The 15,709-nt window shown below is 42.4% G+C and overlaps 1 protein-coding gene across 2 annotated transcripts in view; it reads right to left on the bottom strand.

Moving 5' to 3' along the window:
* Positions 1–1,732: 1,732 nt before the first annotated feature.
* Positions 1,733–15,709, bottom strand: part of nlgn2a (neuroligin 2a) — a 207,972-nt gene continuing 193,995 nt past the window's right edge. For both annotated transcript variants that reach the window (XM_079667932.1, XM_079667931.1), the window contains 5 exons: positions 15,447–15,632; positions 9,396–9,661; positions 8,202–8,355; positions 6,939–7,305; positions 1,733–6,660 (listed from right to left, as the gene is read on the bottom strand). In XM_079667932.1, the coding sequence (XP_079524058.1) occupies positions 5,826–6,660; positions 6,939–7,305; positions 8,202–8,355; positions 9,396–9,661; positions 15,447–15,632 (1,808 nt within the window). In that variant the 3' untranslated portion in view covers positions 1,733–5,825. The remainder of the gene's footprint in view (positions 6,661–6,938; positions 7,306–8,201; positions 8,356–9,395; positions 9,662–15,446; positions 15,633–15,709) is intronic.

The following is a 15,709-nucleotide window of genomic DNA, read 5'->3' as shown; positions in this document are numbered from 1 at the left end:
TCAGCCAAACAAAATAACAAATACATGACTTTTCAAGCCATGTTCATAGCTTCCCTTACAGCTCAACAACATGAAATGCTAACAATGAAGCTAACATTATTCACTATTACAAAACTTTTCTATGAAAAGGTTTGACTCACCAAAACACCGTTGGTTAATGTTTTATACCGTCTATTGGGTTTCCCGACCATGTGGATGGTATTTTTTATCTTTTTTAAATAAACTTTGAATCACTTTTAATATAATTTACTCTGCTCGTCTCATCTGCTTTTCGCTCCGTTTTCCTCTTTTCTCCTGCTGCGCTGCACGTGCCCAGTGAGCAGAGATCCTTAAAAGAACAGTAGGCCTACCTTGTAATTTGTCATACTACTTTTATTTATTATATTTTTAAAGGATGATATCATTGACCAATTTTAAACGTATATCTTTTAATGAAATACCTTTTTAATGACTTTATGCTTACTACGTTTTATTGTGGGTTACATAAGTATCTGATATCACATGTTTACATTTTTTAATAACTTAAAAGACTATCAGGGGCTAAGCCTTCCCAAATATTTTTGTCACTGCATCCTGGTAAAATAAAAATATAATGTATAATGTTTGTGTCTTTGACATTAGCGCTGCTATGCAGCCACCTGTGCCCTGTACTACGAAGCCAGTTCAACATACCCTGGATATGTTTGAGTTATCTTCACTAACCCTAACAAACGAGATCTCGCTAAGCGGTCCGACGACGGTGGTTATCAACTGGGTAAATCAAGCAAGGGTTTCTCTCTCCAGCTGAAAGCGTTCACGTGAAGGGGCGGGGTTAGCAACATTTGACCAATCACAAACAGGGACAAGTCAGAGCCGTATCTGGGACAAGTGTACTGACAGCGCAGCGTCATACTTCATTAATGAAAAGTAAACTAATATTAGACAAATATGAACTTTAAACATCCATGATTTAAACATATAATCCAGGATACAAGCCACCTGCAAGGTGAATACAGAACAACTGGTTAAAAAATAAATAAAGTGTTTGAAAGTGTACAACAGTTTTATGATATCACTGCCCCATTTAGACACGAGTGGATCTGACTTTAATTACATTTGAGTTGAGTGTTTCGTCAACCTAATGTGTTACTTAAAATAATACTTCTGCATACAGTATGTGACAATGTAAGTGTTGCACGGCCAGATACGGCTCGAGAAGCTGAGGAAGTATATGATATTTTATGATATTATATGATCGATGATCTGATTGATGATGTGATATCAGTATGATATGAATGATAAGTGCAACACGTCGGCGTCTTCCCTGCATACGGCAGTTTAAACTGTATTTCCTTTCTCCTGTAATATGACTTGATAGATTTAAACTCTGCACACTGAGCTCTGATTGGTAAGCAGGCGGTGCTTTCACTAAGTTGATCTCTTTTCTATAGACGCCGGAGGCGGGCAGCGTCAGGTAAAAAAAGTTATTTAGCCTTCCCAAACCTGAACCTCACGCGCAGCCTATGAAGACTATTCAATATAAAAGTGGGATTGTCAACAAGTGAACAGGAAAATGTTGGTTTTAATCAAGTTTAGCATCATATATGATATGTCTTTTACTCAGAAAGTATAATCTTTTGTTTCTATGAAGTATCTGATTCTACATATTTACGTAATAAAAATAACATTCATTCTATATATTGTTAACATAGGCCTACTTTACTATTTCAATAAAGAGACCAAATCTGCAGACTGGCTATGAATGTCTTTAATGTTTCCCAGATCAGAATCACAGCATACAGTGTATAATAACTTCTAAAGTAAACAGAAATATCATCACCTCATTTATTTATATAGTTTTACTATACTTTTTTTTAATAATCATCTTTTTTTATATTCCATTATTTAACATTTTTCTTCATCTCAAGTCTTGGGTTTCTGAATTCAACAAATAATGTAAAAACAAGACAACAGGTGCAACTCTGCAATGGAGGTTGTGTGTGTGTGTGTGTGTGTGTGTGTGTGTGTGTGTGTGTGTGTGTGTGTGTGTGGGCGTGTGGGTATGTGTGTGTCACTGTCTTTACCGTGGGCCATATTAAGTCATTTTGGTTTGCTTGGCTGACTGCAGTTTGTTGAGTCTAGGTGTGTCCACATACATCCAGTCTGATCCACCGCTAAACACACACATTCAACCTCTGTAAGTGCACTGGCCTTTTTGAGATTTACTTAAAATGTCCTCCCTTTCTTCACGGTTACGAAGATGAAACTGTTCACTGCTACATCAAATGGTCCACACAACCTCCATGATCACAATGCAACACAGTAAGTGTAGGGAAAAGGTCAGCCCAGCTGTGTGATCTCATTACTCTGTGAGGCATCTTGGTATCAAAGCCCTCATGTGGGCCCACGTGTTTAGGGGCCACAGGTTAACACTGCTACATGTGAAGTGAGCTAACATTGAACTGTCTTTGTGTTTAGTGTCTTGACCATTGTTCAAATGGGTTTAGTTTGCTTTTATCAGTGCTCTTAGCCTCCATAAATACTTTGAAGTTAAATCCCTCACACATTCATCAGGACAACAGTTGGATCATATCCCTAAATAATAGTTTGCTAAAGCTTAAACCAAAAAGAGAATAACAAAATGCAGAACAATTGACATCCTCTACTACAACCTCAGATAAACAAGACTTAAACTATATATATTTTTAAATTGTAATATTCAAACTAACTACAGAGTCTGGGGCCCTCTGTCGTGTGTGGGCTGCAGTGGAGATGAATTTCTGCTACAGTGACTTTCCTGCTAATGAATCAGGATGCTACAGGATACCCACGTGATAATGGGCGACATGACACAAAGTAAAGGGAAAGGTCATTTTTGAATGGCATGAAAGGGATGTCGGCAAGCAGTCGATGTGAAACCTCAAGCTGGTAGCCCTTTCTTTTGCAAACTGCACCTGTTGTCTTTTTGTTGTCACAAAGTAAGCATTTCATTCATTCACTCAAAAAGAAAAAACAAACAAGAAACTTAATATTTACAAATATTGTGTCTGTTTGATTCTTACACATACAAATGTACAGTTTTGATCTTCTTCCGGATGTTGAGTGTCTGTTTGTCCTGCTGTCCAGTTTTGGCGTTTTTCTTCACACATCCAGTTTCCTCAGAGTGGGTTGACTGCAGTGAAGCCGCCTCAACGCTGCCCTCCAGTGTTAGCTTATAAAATAGACAGGGGAAAACAGACCAAACTGAAGACCTTGTTGCTGTTTTCACCTCTGATGGTGTCATTGTAGCTGTGTTGTGGTGAGGTTAACCTCACAACCACTCACTGCCTCATTATCTGCAGCAGTGAGTAGAAAAGGGTTCATATGGGTCTGATTACACCCATCAGTCCCTCCATGGGACGATGAGCAGGGCATCCTCCTGTCAAACATTGTGGGTAGAAAGATGGTCATGCCTTTGAATGTCTTTATTTGCTAATGATTAGTTAATCCTCCTGTGATTTCTATATTTAACGCTGCTAAGTCCTTTTCCTATTTCCTCCCGAAGTTTATTTTCCGCAGCGTGCACCTTTCCCCTCACTGTCCAGTGTCCATCATCTGTTCCACAGCATTTATCCACGGGCAGCACACCCAAGTCAGTTGTTTTGTGTTTTACATTGTGCACAATTCCTTTTCAGCGGGCTTACAAAATCTCTGACAGGAGCAGCCAGGTATATCTCCTCCTCTCCAGCCCTCCCCCGCTACCCTGGTAGGCAGTAATAAAATAGAAAACAAACAAACAGGCTAAAGCTAGGGCACAAGCAAAGACAGCACCAGTGACTTATCCCATAGTGGATGTAGGCTACCATGTGTTCCTGTGGGCTCAAACAACAGTTCATGAACGTACTGTACTAACCAGAGATGACCCATTGTTGAGGTTGAGCAGAGAATTGGAGGAGGTGAGGGGAATCGCTGTCGGCCTGCACACTCTTACTCCAAAGAAAGGAGCAGAATCAAAGACAGCAGCTGTCCACTGTGTTGCTTTTACCCTGTTTAGGAGATCCGAACCCCTTTTTCATCTTGCAGCTCTGCGATGCAGGCCACGGTTACCCTCAGTGTGCTTAAAGTTTAATTTACAACACAAAAAAAGTCACAAGCTTAGTGAATTAACCCTTGAATGTGAGAGCTGAACTGAGGTCGGAAATTGTGTGGAACGCAGCTGACACAGTGAAGTCAGGTGTTTCTGAGTTTTGCGGTCACGGCAGGGAGTCGGTCGCGGGTGATCACCGCAATATGGGTGCAAGAAATCAGTGGGAGGGAAGTAAGTGCTTTAGATATGGAGCGGGATGTTGGCGTACGCAGCAGGACGGAGCTCTACGTTTTTTTTTACCACAGGGGGGATCCTTCCTTCCTGTCTGCCTCTCCATGTCATTGCTGTTTAATTAGGGCCCACTGACACCCATGTTAAACAGTTCTGACAACAGGCACAAATGAAACAGAATATGCATGTGCTGGAAATAGGGGTGCAGACAGGAGGATGGTGTACGCTAAAGAGCAAAGGCTGCCTGTTTCTGTTTTGTTTCTCACCCTTACTGAAATACAAAAATAATTCTGTACAGGCAAGCTACAACGACAGATTTGGTACCCTAAAAAACGATCGTCTTCATACAGATGGGAAGAAAAAGTAGCTCCTGTAGGAAGGTTAGCGTGGTTTCACACCTTGTGGGAGAAAAACCCTCTAACTAACATCATATAGGAGAAAAAGATTGGAAGAGTTAAACAGCTCATGAGATTTGTGGCGATTACTCTTTTTTTTTTTTTTTAAATAAATGTTTGGACGTGAAGGGATACTACAGGATCTTCTGAGTTGCTTTTGATCTGTGAGATAAAACAAGATATCCAGAGTGGACCGATATGATTTGATTAGATTTGGGAAACGTGCATTGACAGATACAGTGTCCTCCCCGCCCCCCCGCCCCCATCATCCTCTTTAAAAATAATTCATGCATAGATCCCCACTGAGAAAACCCATTTATATACTTTCTCCTTTGTACACATTTATATATAACTATATATAATATCATTTCTCTATATCTATATTTTCAGCAAAAAGATCTTTCCACAAAAAACAACAATTAAACAAATGCTTGAAAAAAAAAGAGAACAGAAGATGTGAGAAAGAATAAAACACAATCAAGGGCCAGTTTGGCACTTTGTCATGAGAACACACAGCATCTTTTCATTGACAGTAAATAGGAATACTCGAGAATCTTCTTTAGTTTTTTTCTCCCTCGATGCAAACAAAGTAGTACATACTTGGCACAAAGAATGCTGGTAGTAATGAAAGTATCAGATATCAATGTTTTCATAGCTATGTGATAACTGTATGTACTCTATGCCCACTCCTAAAGCTCAGCTGCTTGTGAGTCCTTAGAGCAAAGGAGCGCTAGGGAGAGGGAGAGAACCACATGTCGAATGAGAGGAACAAAGCAGGGAAGGAGACACAGATGTAGAAAAGAGAACAATATATGCACATAACACACCAGGTAGCGAAAAGAAGAAGATGATGGAAACTGCATGGGTCGAAAAAAGCATTCGTCCTTCTGACAAATGTCAGGAGGTTTCAGTCTAGAAAGAGCAGACCTTTGAAGAAAGTATCTTTGAAAGATCTGAGTCACCCCTTAACTGATCATCTGCTGCAATGCAGTTCAGTTGCTTCTCCACACGCCACCAGTGGAGCTGCTAAGTTTGACAGCATGATGGAGGAGGTGGAGTTGTTTTTGGAGAAACAAGAGTATAAGAAAACAGAACAAAGGCCCAAATCCAGAGGCCTCCCTTCTCGAGCCAGTATTTCTGGTCCTTAGTCCCTACTATACCCTGGTGGTGGAGTGGGGATGGGGCAGGGTGTTGTTGTGGCCGGTGGAGGGGAACGTGTTGAAGGCATGAAGAGGTTGCATGCCAGTGATGGTACTGGGGATCATGGTGATGGTGTTAGGCGTCATCAGCGGCACGTCATCTGGGGCACGGCGCAGCGCCAGCGTGTAGTCGGGCGGGCAGGCGGGTCGTAGGATGTCGTGGGGCCGGAGAGGCTCCATGTCGTGGTGAGGGTCGTGCTCCGAGTGCTTCATCTGCAGCGACATGATCTCCTCCTCCTGACTGTGAGCCAGATCATTGGCTGGCCCGCCCCGTTGGGGAGACAGCCGGTGTCGTCGCATCTCGTGCCGCTTGTCACGCTTGTAGTAAAGTGCGGCAAAGGCCAGGATGTTGAGGAAGAGCAGTGACGCCCCCACAGCGACTGTCACACTCAGCTCAGTCGAATAGTCCCGGGTGTCTCCGGGGAAAAGCTCCTGCCGTGGACGCTCCGAACCATAAGGCTCCGGATCAGAGGGGAAGGTAGGGTAGGGGTGACGCGTGGTGCGAGGGCCCGGTGTTCTTGGCCAGGGTCTCTGGCTGCCTGAGCCAGGACCCGACGGAGAGCGGGTGGTTGTGGGGAAGAGCTCCTCATGTAGACTGTGGAGATGGGGGACTAACTCCAGCCAGAATGCCACCTTGTTGGCCCTGTAGTTGTCCCTAACACGAGGTTTTAAGCCAATGTGGAGGTACTGCTTGTCCTTGGAGTTGAACTTGGTCCAGATGACCTCTTCAAAGCGGTTGGGCTTTGTGTGAATGAACTTGGTGTCCTGAGGGACTGGCAGGTTGGGGTCCCTAGTGGAGGAGAGAGGGGACATATCGTCAATATTTTTAATCAATCTGGTTCAAAGTATGTAATAATTGTGTTGACATCTGAAAAAACCTTTCAGACTCAGACACATAGCTTTTAGAAACTCTACCGACATCTGGTTGGTAAACAGAAAGAAAGAAAGACACTACTCTACAACTGAAGAGGCCCTACCCCTAGCTAGTCTATCCTGCATTTGCACTACAACGCAAAAAGAGATATTTTAATATACCGTTATGAAATAAAAATTATCAGAAAGACCTACCCGGTCTTGGCGAAGTTGGTCCAGTAAGTCATGACCACGGCACTCAGCATCACGTCGTTCTTCGAGAAGTTGCATGGGAACAGATCCGTAGCACCGATCATGGGCACACCAAATACGTACGGTATCTCATCTCCATGTGCGGCATCGGCCCATTCGGGGCGCGTCTCCGTCTGGCAGTGGTGGTAAAATGTGTAAAAGTAAACCGGAGACTGAAACTCGGCGTGGAGTTTGGCGGTGGCCACTGCCGGCGCCACCCACTGGTGGTCTGTGAACAGCGCTAAGAGAGTCTTCCTTCGCATATCGCCATTGTCTCTGTCTGCCCAGTCTGTGTACATGAATTTTATAGTCTCCCTCAGGATGTCTTTGCCTGGAGGATAAGATGTGGGAAGGGAAAGGGACAGCAAAAAAAAGGGGAAGGGGGGAAAAGAGAAAATTGTGATAAGTTGAGAGAAAAGTGTTGACATGGATAGAAGATTTTCATAGAAGTACAAAGTACAAAGAACTGGAATAAAGAGTGTTTGTATGCATGTGTGATAGATACAACTGAGTCAAATAGTGACACAAAGGGCAAAAGCGGAAATATGCCTCTCGTAGAGCAGAATGAGTGACAGGCACTTGAGAGGAAGCGTGACTGCATTATCAAAATGCGTCTGTGTTTTGACTGTGGCCCGCTGTGAGGGCTTTGCAGGCTGATCTGTGGAGAACAACAGCACTGTGATTGGGAGCTGCCTGGGGGATGATGAGAGACGGCATTAGTGCCCGCGGAGTCTCAAAGGCCAAAGCACAGACCCACCACGGTGAAAGATCATCTCGATGATAGGCAATCTCTTTAGCATGCCTGTCTTGGTTGGTGCTCTTTGCCGGGCTCACATTGTATCTCTTTTTCTCATTCTTTGCCCACATATTGTGTTTAAAAACATTTGATTCCAATGGGAGTTTTGACACTGGGGAGTTTTTTTTAGAAAGCCTACATTGTAATGATGAATAACAGAATATGAACCACTTTTTTTCATAGTGTGTAACACACTCATCTACCAGGGAATAGTACAGTATTTATTAAATTGTTTAGGTCAGTTTTGTGCTAATCATTTATTCTGTATCTGATACTTTTAGAACTTTATTTTGGCAATTTATCCTTTCATTTGAGTTGTGTTTGTGTGGACCCCAGGAAGGTTTCATTACATGGGGGTGTGATCTTAGAGGTGGTACACACAGAGAGAGTACATTACAGCCTGGATGGAGCACAATGTCGACAGTCCCTACCTTCAGGGTAGCCGTAGAGGTTGTCCACAAAGTTGGAGATGGTGTAGTCGAAAGCAGCAGCTGTGATGCCGTCGTTGTCCTCACTGTCATCCACAAACTTCAGCCCCTCGCCTTGGTTCACTCCTATCAGGATGTCATAGTTGAGGAACTCCCCCTGGTGGTGCAAGAGAGGAAAAACATGTTGAGGGCTGAATTCAGTACAATTTTTAAGGCTGCTAAACACGACTCTGTTTTGTGCATTTGTAAAGTAAAATCAGCTTTTTTCCTACTTGTATGTGATATCTATGCCAATAGTGTTGATGTATAGCTTTTTTTTGTGGGACAATAACAGGGACAAGGTGAAGGAGTATCGCTTAAAATAGGGGCAGTAGCAGTCTTACATAATGAGCTTTTAATGTCATTTTCCCAAAATAATGCAATTTTTTCTTTTTTTCTTTCGTAACATATGTTTCAGGTTTGAGTTATTGTTGCATGTTAAGATAATATTGTCATTTTGGTCTATCGTGAAAGCAATAAAGTATTTATCATAATAACAGTAAGAAACCAGGAAAATAAATCCAGTTTAGATACATTTATATTACATTTATCCAATTATACCGTATACATTATAAGATAATAATCATAATAGTATATTGGAACAAATCACTTTTTGTATTTCTTTATAATACTTTCCCTCAGTCCGTCTAGTTTTTTTACCCTTATGTGAGAAATGTAAACAAACTGACGTTGATTGTGAGTATTAAACACTTATACTGTAGAGCTTACAAGTAAAAGCAATATTAAGAAGAGCAAAATAAGAATGACAAATAACTAAATATGAAATCAGAACGTTTTTTTAAAATCTTTTGGGCTATTCCTTATCTTTCCTGTGTCCTTGTGTACTACTGTATGGTTTTACCTCTTAAACTGACTCCATTTAAGCTGAAAAAATAAAATCAGTCGTGGATTGAATAGGTCACTCAAACTGTGAAGAAAGGATTTGCAAGTACACAATGATTTGTATGTATGGGATAACAAGCAAAAATAAGTTGTGAGCCATGGGTATATAATCTACAACCGAGGCAGTGTGCTTCAGCGTTTTAGGATGCGAGGTCACACCAGCTGCTAAATGTCACGGTCAGACCCTAATTCTGTGGAAAGGTCACACCTCTTTCAACACCTTCTCCATGTTCTCTTTGCATGGTAGACCCTCACCTGCTGCATGAGGATCTCAGGGTCGTCGGGCACCACGTCTCCGTCCACCACGGGGCCAAAGGCGATGTGGTAGCGGGCTGGCTGGATGTCCTGGTCCACCAGCTCCCGGAAGTTCTTGCGCCTCAGGCAGTCGACGAGGTCGGCCGTCTCTGTGTACGTGCAGCCCACTTTCCGGGCCAGGATCTTTGTGTACTTGAGGGGCTGGTAGTTGACGGACCAGCTGGAGATGGCTGTTCCACTCTGAGCTATGGCTCTGTGGAACAGACCTGAGGATATGAAAGAAAAAGAGGATTATAATACTGTATGAAGGGGTGAATATGACCAAAATCGTTTAAAAATATTGGGTGATCTCTCTAAATGTCATGTGCTTTTCCCACTACATTTGTTTTTGCCGGCAGGACAGAAACGTTCTCTGTTAAGAGAGACTTCTTGATATGAATATCGCACATCTCTTTTTCCACTAAAATAATGACCCTTTATAAAAATAAACTTCCAATTTTACTTTTTCATCTCATTATTCTCATTAGTGTCACTACAGACCCAAAGCATCTTGAATAGAGCATGCTACAGGGCTACAAAAGAAGCCAGACTGGGAATAAGCTAATCTGAGACGTCAAGAGAGGCATTTTCCTCTTTTTCGTGCTAGCTGTTTCTTCTCTTACTCTCCCTGGCTGTGTTCCTCCCTCCCCCTCTTCCTCTTTGTCTCTCTCCGTCTCCATGGTTCTGCCTTTCCGGTGTTGTTTGAACCACTCAAGTGGCTCGTTAAGAGGCCGCCTGACTCACTCCTTTCCCCTCGCGCTCCCCTTTTTCTTTCTCTTCCCTCTCTTGGGCTGAAGATTGGTCAGTTAATTATTAAGCAGAGCTGCAGAGCCTTCTTTCCCTGAGAAATCAATTATAGTAAGAAGCAGCTCGGAAACAGCTATATCTACACATCTGCATCGAAAAATACGCTATTATTTAATTCAAAATAAGTTCTCACTCCAAGAGAGCCTTCGCCGCTCAGTACTTAGCTAGATTTGGCTACTATATTCTTCCTCAATAATGTTATAATGTCTCCACCTCTTTGCTTAAATACAGGATACTTTGGGAGATGTCTCCCCCCTTTATCATATCAGCATCACTTATAACCCCTCACTCCGTCCTGTCTACCACTTCCTTCCTGCCATCCATCCTGTGCGTGTCTGCTGTCGTTTTTGATTTGCGACGGCGTGTAGGTGACATGATTGGTGTCCCTAAAGGGTGGGGATGACAGACTCCTTACCTGGTGTCCCTGGCGGGGGAGAGGGGGGGAGAATGACAGACAGGCGGCGTCTAGAGGGCTGGTGTTAGATGCGGATGATGACGATGGGTTGATGACAAAAGCGGAGGCATGAGAATGGACTGGTGGCGGGGTGAGGGGGGTTGGTTGTCAGCAACAGGAGACAAGGGGTTAATACAGGCTTTCCCAACCGTTAGGGTCTGTCTGTTGCAAAAAGGGAGGGGGGGGGGGGGGTCCCTGAAAACATATAATTGAGCTACAATGAGTGTCAATGGCTGGTTGCTATCTGAAAATAAACAAGCAAGCAAGATAGCCAGTGCACATAGGCCATCTGAGAAATACTACATCATCAATACACTAAATTTACTTTTCTAGAGTTAAATGAAATGTATTCAACACTTGTGTCTGTACTGTTAGTTAAGAACAGACCTGGAGCTGGGAGCTAACTAAGCTAGAGATGTGTATTTTAGTGTAAAGCGAAGCTAGCTGTTTACCTTTCTTCTCTGCCTTTATGTTAAGCTACTGTAGACTAACCATCCTGACTCAGGCTTCATACCTTATGCAAAGACAAGAGTGGCATAATATAGTGTGCTTCTGAGATATGATTTTACTTCATGTATTTTGAGTTACAAAATATCATATACAACAGGGGTAGGGAACCTCCGCCCCCGGGCCGTATACGGACCGCGAGACCATTTGCTACGGGGCTCGATGTAATTTATAAAAACACGCAAAAAAGAAAAAATGTAAAGAAATCTAGGCCGCAAAAAAATTAAACAGGCGAGTGCCTGTTTTTCCTGGCCAAGGTCAGGGTCCTTGAACACAACACGAGCCTAACGTGTCATCACGTGGTATATTAGACCCTGCAGAAAAACGCGATTCTGTGATCGCAGAATTTACCACATAATCAGCAAAATGGCGCAGATTTTTAAAAGGCCGCATATTTATCAAAAGGCCGCATTTTTCCCCACAAAGTTGAGAAAAAAAAAAGTTAACTCGTATTGACGTGACGTCATCAGCTCGCGAATCACAGAATGTAAACAACACTGTATAGAGTGAACGTGTGGAACTCACACGATAGAGAAAACACCAAGATCTAAAAATCTAATCCATCTCATTTACCGACGAACATTTCTACTAAAGACCGGGCAAAAAGTGGGGGGAAACTATTCTGCACCCCGTGCAACTTTGTGTTGGAGCATAAGAGAAAATCGACGGTGACGACCCTCTTTGATTCATTCAAACATTCGAAAATGCTTTCTGCTGCTGCGGACAAGAAAGCCAAACAACCCACGTTCACCGAGGCATCAACTTCCAAATCCCTTTCGAGGGCTACAAGAAACGAAGTGAGTAGCCTACAAGATTGAAGCTGGTCAGATAACGAACGAGTAAATGAAAACAGAATGAGGCGGAGAAGTGTGTGTGTGTGGGGGGGGGGTGTGTGAGTTTAAAATGGCCCAATTGCTTTTACAATAAATAAACATTGAATGTGTTTAATTGAATAGTAAAGGGGTTTAACGTTAGTGGCAGGTTGTGTGTGAGAGAGAATAAATAAGATAGCCCAATATTTAAAAAAATTGTTATTCTTTTTTCCCGCATATTTCGCAACTTTCCTCAACTTCCCACAATTTCACCGCATAAAATCACATAAAAACCCCGCATGTTTAATCGCATAATCAAGAATTTTTGCCCGCGTTTTTTCTGGAGGGTCTAGTATATGTCTCGTCTGACAGGGGAGCATGGCAGGGGAGCACCAGAACGTCGCTTCGGCACTTCGAAAATTGCAATACCCATAAGGAGCCGTGTACATGCCGCAGTTTCTGCGTGGCTGTGTCTTTAGTTGAAAGCCCAGTGGCGATCTATTCATCTGTCATACTATACAGTCAATAACTTTCTTGTTATTAGCATCTGGTTAGCTAGCTATGCTAACGAATATAAGAAGCTTTTTCTCCAACCAGTGAGGTAAAGGCACATCTTTATATGATCATTATAGTTCTAAAAAAACAAGAGAATAAAGTAAAAAGGTATAAAATACTATATGACAGTAAATAAAGGTTGTTATTAATAAACAAGAATACAGTTTGAAAGGGGAGTGATTTGTAAAATATCCATAAAGAAAAATACATCTGCTTCCAGTTCTGTTTCATATGGATGTTGAGAGATGTATCCATAGATCTCCTAATGTTGCTCTCAAAGTGCACCAGATTGATGCTTTTAACTTCAACATTAAAAAAAAAATCTTCCGGGGAGTTGAGGACCCCCCTAGAGGAGGTTAGGTCCCCCCCACCCCCTCACTTAAATCACGTCAACATGGATAGGAAACGAAATACATTTGCACATATCTTGTGTCCAATATACTTTCTGTTTTGGTGGTCATGTCACAACCGTGCACGTGAATGCATGCACGAGTCATGGTAAAATATCTGGATTAAGAGTTTGCTTTTTCTTTGCACAGCAGGAAAGAAAGGCCAAATGAATGGGCTGTGATTTTAGTATTTTTAAGCAGAGGTCAATCATTTGGCCCTCGGAGGATGTTTAAAAAATTGAAATGGCCCTTGAGAGGAAAAAGGTTTCCCCACCCCTGATATACAAGGTGGTTTAAATGTTGCTTTCTTCATTTTAGAGATGCTAATAACCTCAAAAAGGCATGGTTAGCAGTCATGCTAATGTTAATGCTAATCCTCAACACTGGAGTTCATTTTTAATATTTGATCTTTCCATATTTTGATTCCTAAACACAGTGCAGAAACGTAAGGAAAAATATGATATTTTCTCGAATGCATTAGAAACACACTTGAAATTATTTACTGATTATAACACTGTTTACAAAGTTATAAGCACTCATACCAACACAGTCTCACGGCATTTCGTGTTATAGTCACAACATTAATCTATTGATTCGTGTTCACCAACACGATTTCGCCATTTTTTTCGTGTCACTTCCGGTCTTCCAAGACCCGACCGGACAAAAAGACGCGGTGCGGGCACAAAATATACTACCAATAGAAATACATTACTTTTAAAATCGTTCTGTGTGACACGAAAAAAATGCGAAAATTGTGTTGGTGAACACGAATCAATACTGTAGATACAATTAATTTCGAGACTATAACACCAAATGCCGTGAGACTGGGTTGTTCATACATATTCAAAATGCTTTATAACAAAACATTGAACATTTGAATGACTTAAATTGCTAGTCAGTCCATGACATTTGTTTTTGCAGGAATTAAAGCATATAATAATTCCCATAAAACATCATCTTTTTATAATGGCTTATCATTTCAATATCCTGAGATATAGATATTTACAAGTGCTTATAACTATTGAAAGTAAAACGCATAATATAATGCAGTATAAGTATGTTTATATTGTATTATGGACATCACAGAAATAAGTTAAAACTTTCCACACACTATGCATGGCTCCTGTTATGATATCAATATCAAATAATTGGGGTTATGGGAGGTTGCTAACGGCTAATTGGGTCACCTGCGATAAGTGGAGAAAGGTTGGGTGTGCTGGGTTAATATGAAGGGTAGGCAGACATCAGTGTAATTATAGAGGCTGGGATAAATGGACACAGTGACACGGCAGCAGAGTACAGATGCTCACTGGAGCTTTGACAACAGACATTTGTTATTAAAGCAGATTTACACAGACAGAACGAGTCAAAGTTAAAGGTGTCTGCTTGGTGCTTCAGAGACAAACAAACACACTTAGATACACACAAACACAGAAAGGATTTAAACAGATGTGAGGTTTTGTGAACACGCTCTCTTAAATCTCTCTATCCACCGTTTCTTCCCTGTTTCTGTCCTACGCGGTTTGTGAATGAATAGAGGAGAGCGATATTGAGAGAGAGTCCTTGAGCAGTGTCGAGTTACGATTTGAGGAGGGCAGCTTCAAGAACGGCATGATCAAAGGCGCCGAGTGCGTGACCGTTTGGCTGCGGGTCGGCAGCCACACTGATCTCAATTCAGATCAAAGTGGATCGGTCCGTAGGCGTCTCTCTTTTGGTGGTGCAATGTTAACACTTAGCCCTCGGGGTGTGCTGTTGGTAATGGGGAGCACGAGGTCAGACGGATGTAGGTTTTTTTCGACGGAGGTAGAGCCTCTCTGCTGCAGAGCCGTGGACCGTTAACAGAGCCAGGAGCGCTCGCATACTCAGGTAATGTGGGGAAATGTTGAGGATTCATCCTCTGCAGACATGTACGACACAACCTGAATCAAACCTGGACTCGCTCATTAGCCACATGACTGCTCAAATTCTTCAGTTCAAAGGATGTGCAGTGTTTTCCTCCGATGATAGAGGTGTTAAGCGAACATCACAGGACTTAACGATTTCTGCGGTAGATGCTGCTAGCAGAGTTTCCATCTAACCACATGGGACAGGACCTTGCTGCTATAATCACATTTACACAGGGACATAGCCAAAGGCTGTATAAAGGAACAATGATGTTTAAATACAGAGCGAGTCATTCCAGCGACAGATACAGGATCACACATTTTTTGTTTAGAGTTTTCAAGGTCGAATGGGACATGAGGGTGTGCATTGCCTTCTTTTTCCAGCAAATATGCATTGTGGATGTGCGGGGATTAGCGAGTGTGGAATTCATGCAACCAACCACAATCCGTTTGTCAAAAACGGTCATTTTCAGGGTTGGGCCGAGACTATTAGCATCACAATTTGTTTTAAATCCAGTTATCCTGTGACCAGTGGGAAGATGCTGCATGATAGTTGTTATATTAAAACAAATGGTGAGACACAAACACAGTGAGTCTCTAATTACCTTCCGAGTGGTGCGAGAGGATGAGGAGGTTGACGCAGGACGCCCCAGCTCCGGAGCCGAAGATGGTGATCCTCTCTGGGTCTCCTCCGAAGTGGCCGATGTTCTCGTTGAGCCAGCGCAGGGCCTGAATCTGGTCCAGCAGTCCGTAGTTCCCCTTAGCAGACTGATCGCCGGTACTGAGGAAGCCTGAGAGAGGATATTAAAGAGGGAAAAGGGATGGGAGGAGGATAAAGAGAGAGGACGTTAGTATCAGGACATTTAGT

This window comes from Notothenia rossii (assembly GCF_949606895.1).
Source record: "Notothenia rossii genome assembly, chromosome: 3".
NCBI classification, from domain to species: domain Eukaryota; kingdom Metazoa; phylum Chordata; class Actinopteri; order Perciformes; family Nototheniidae; genus Notothenia; species Notothenia rossii.
The sequence above is the reverse complement of the archived record's forward strand: the minus strand, read 5'-3'. Positions and strand labels throughout refer to the sequence as shown.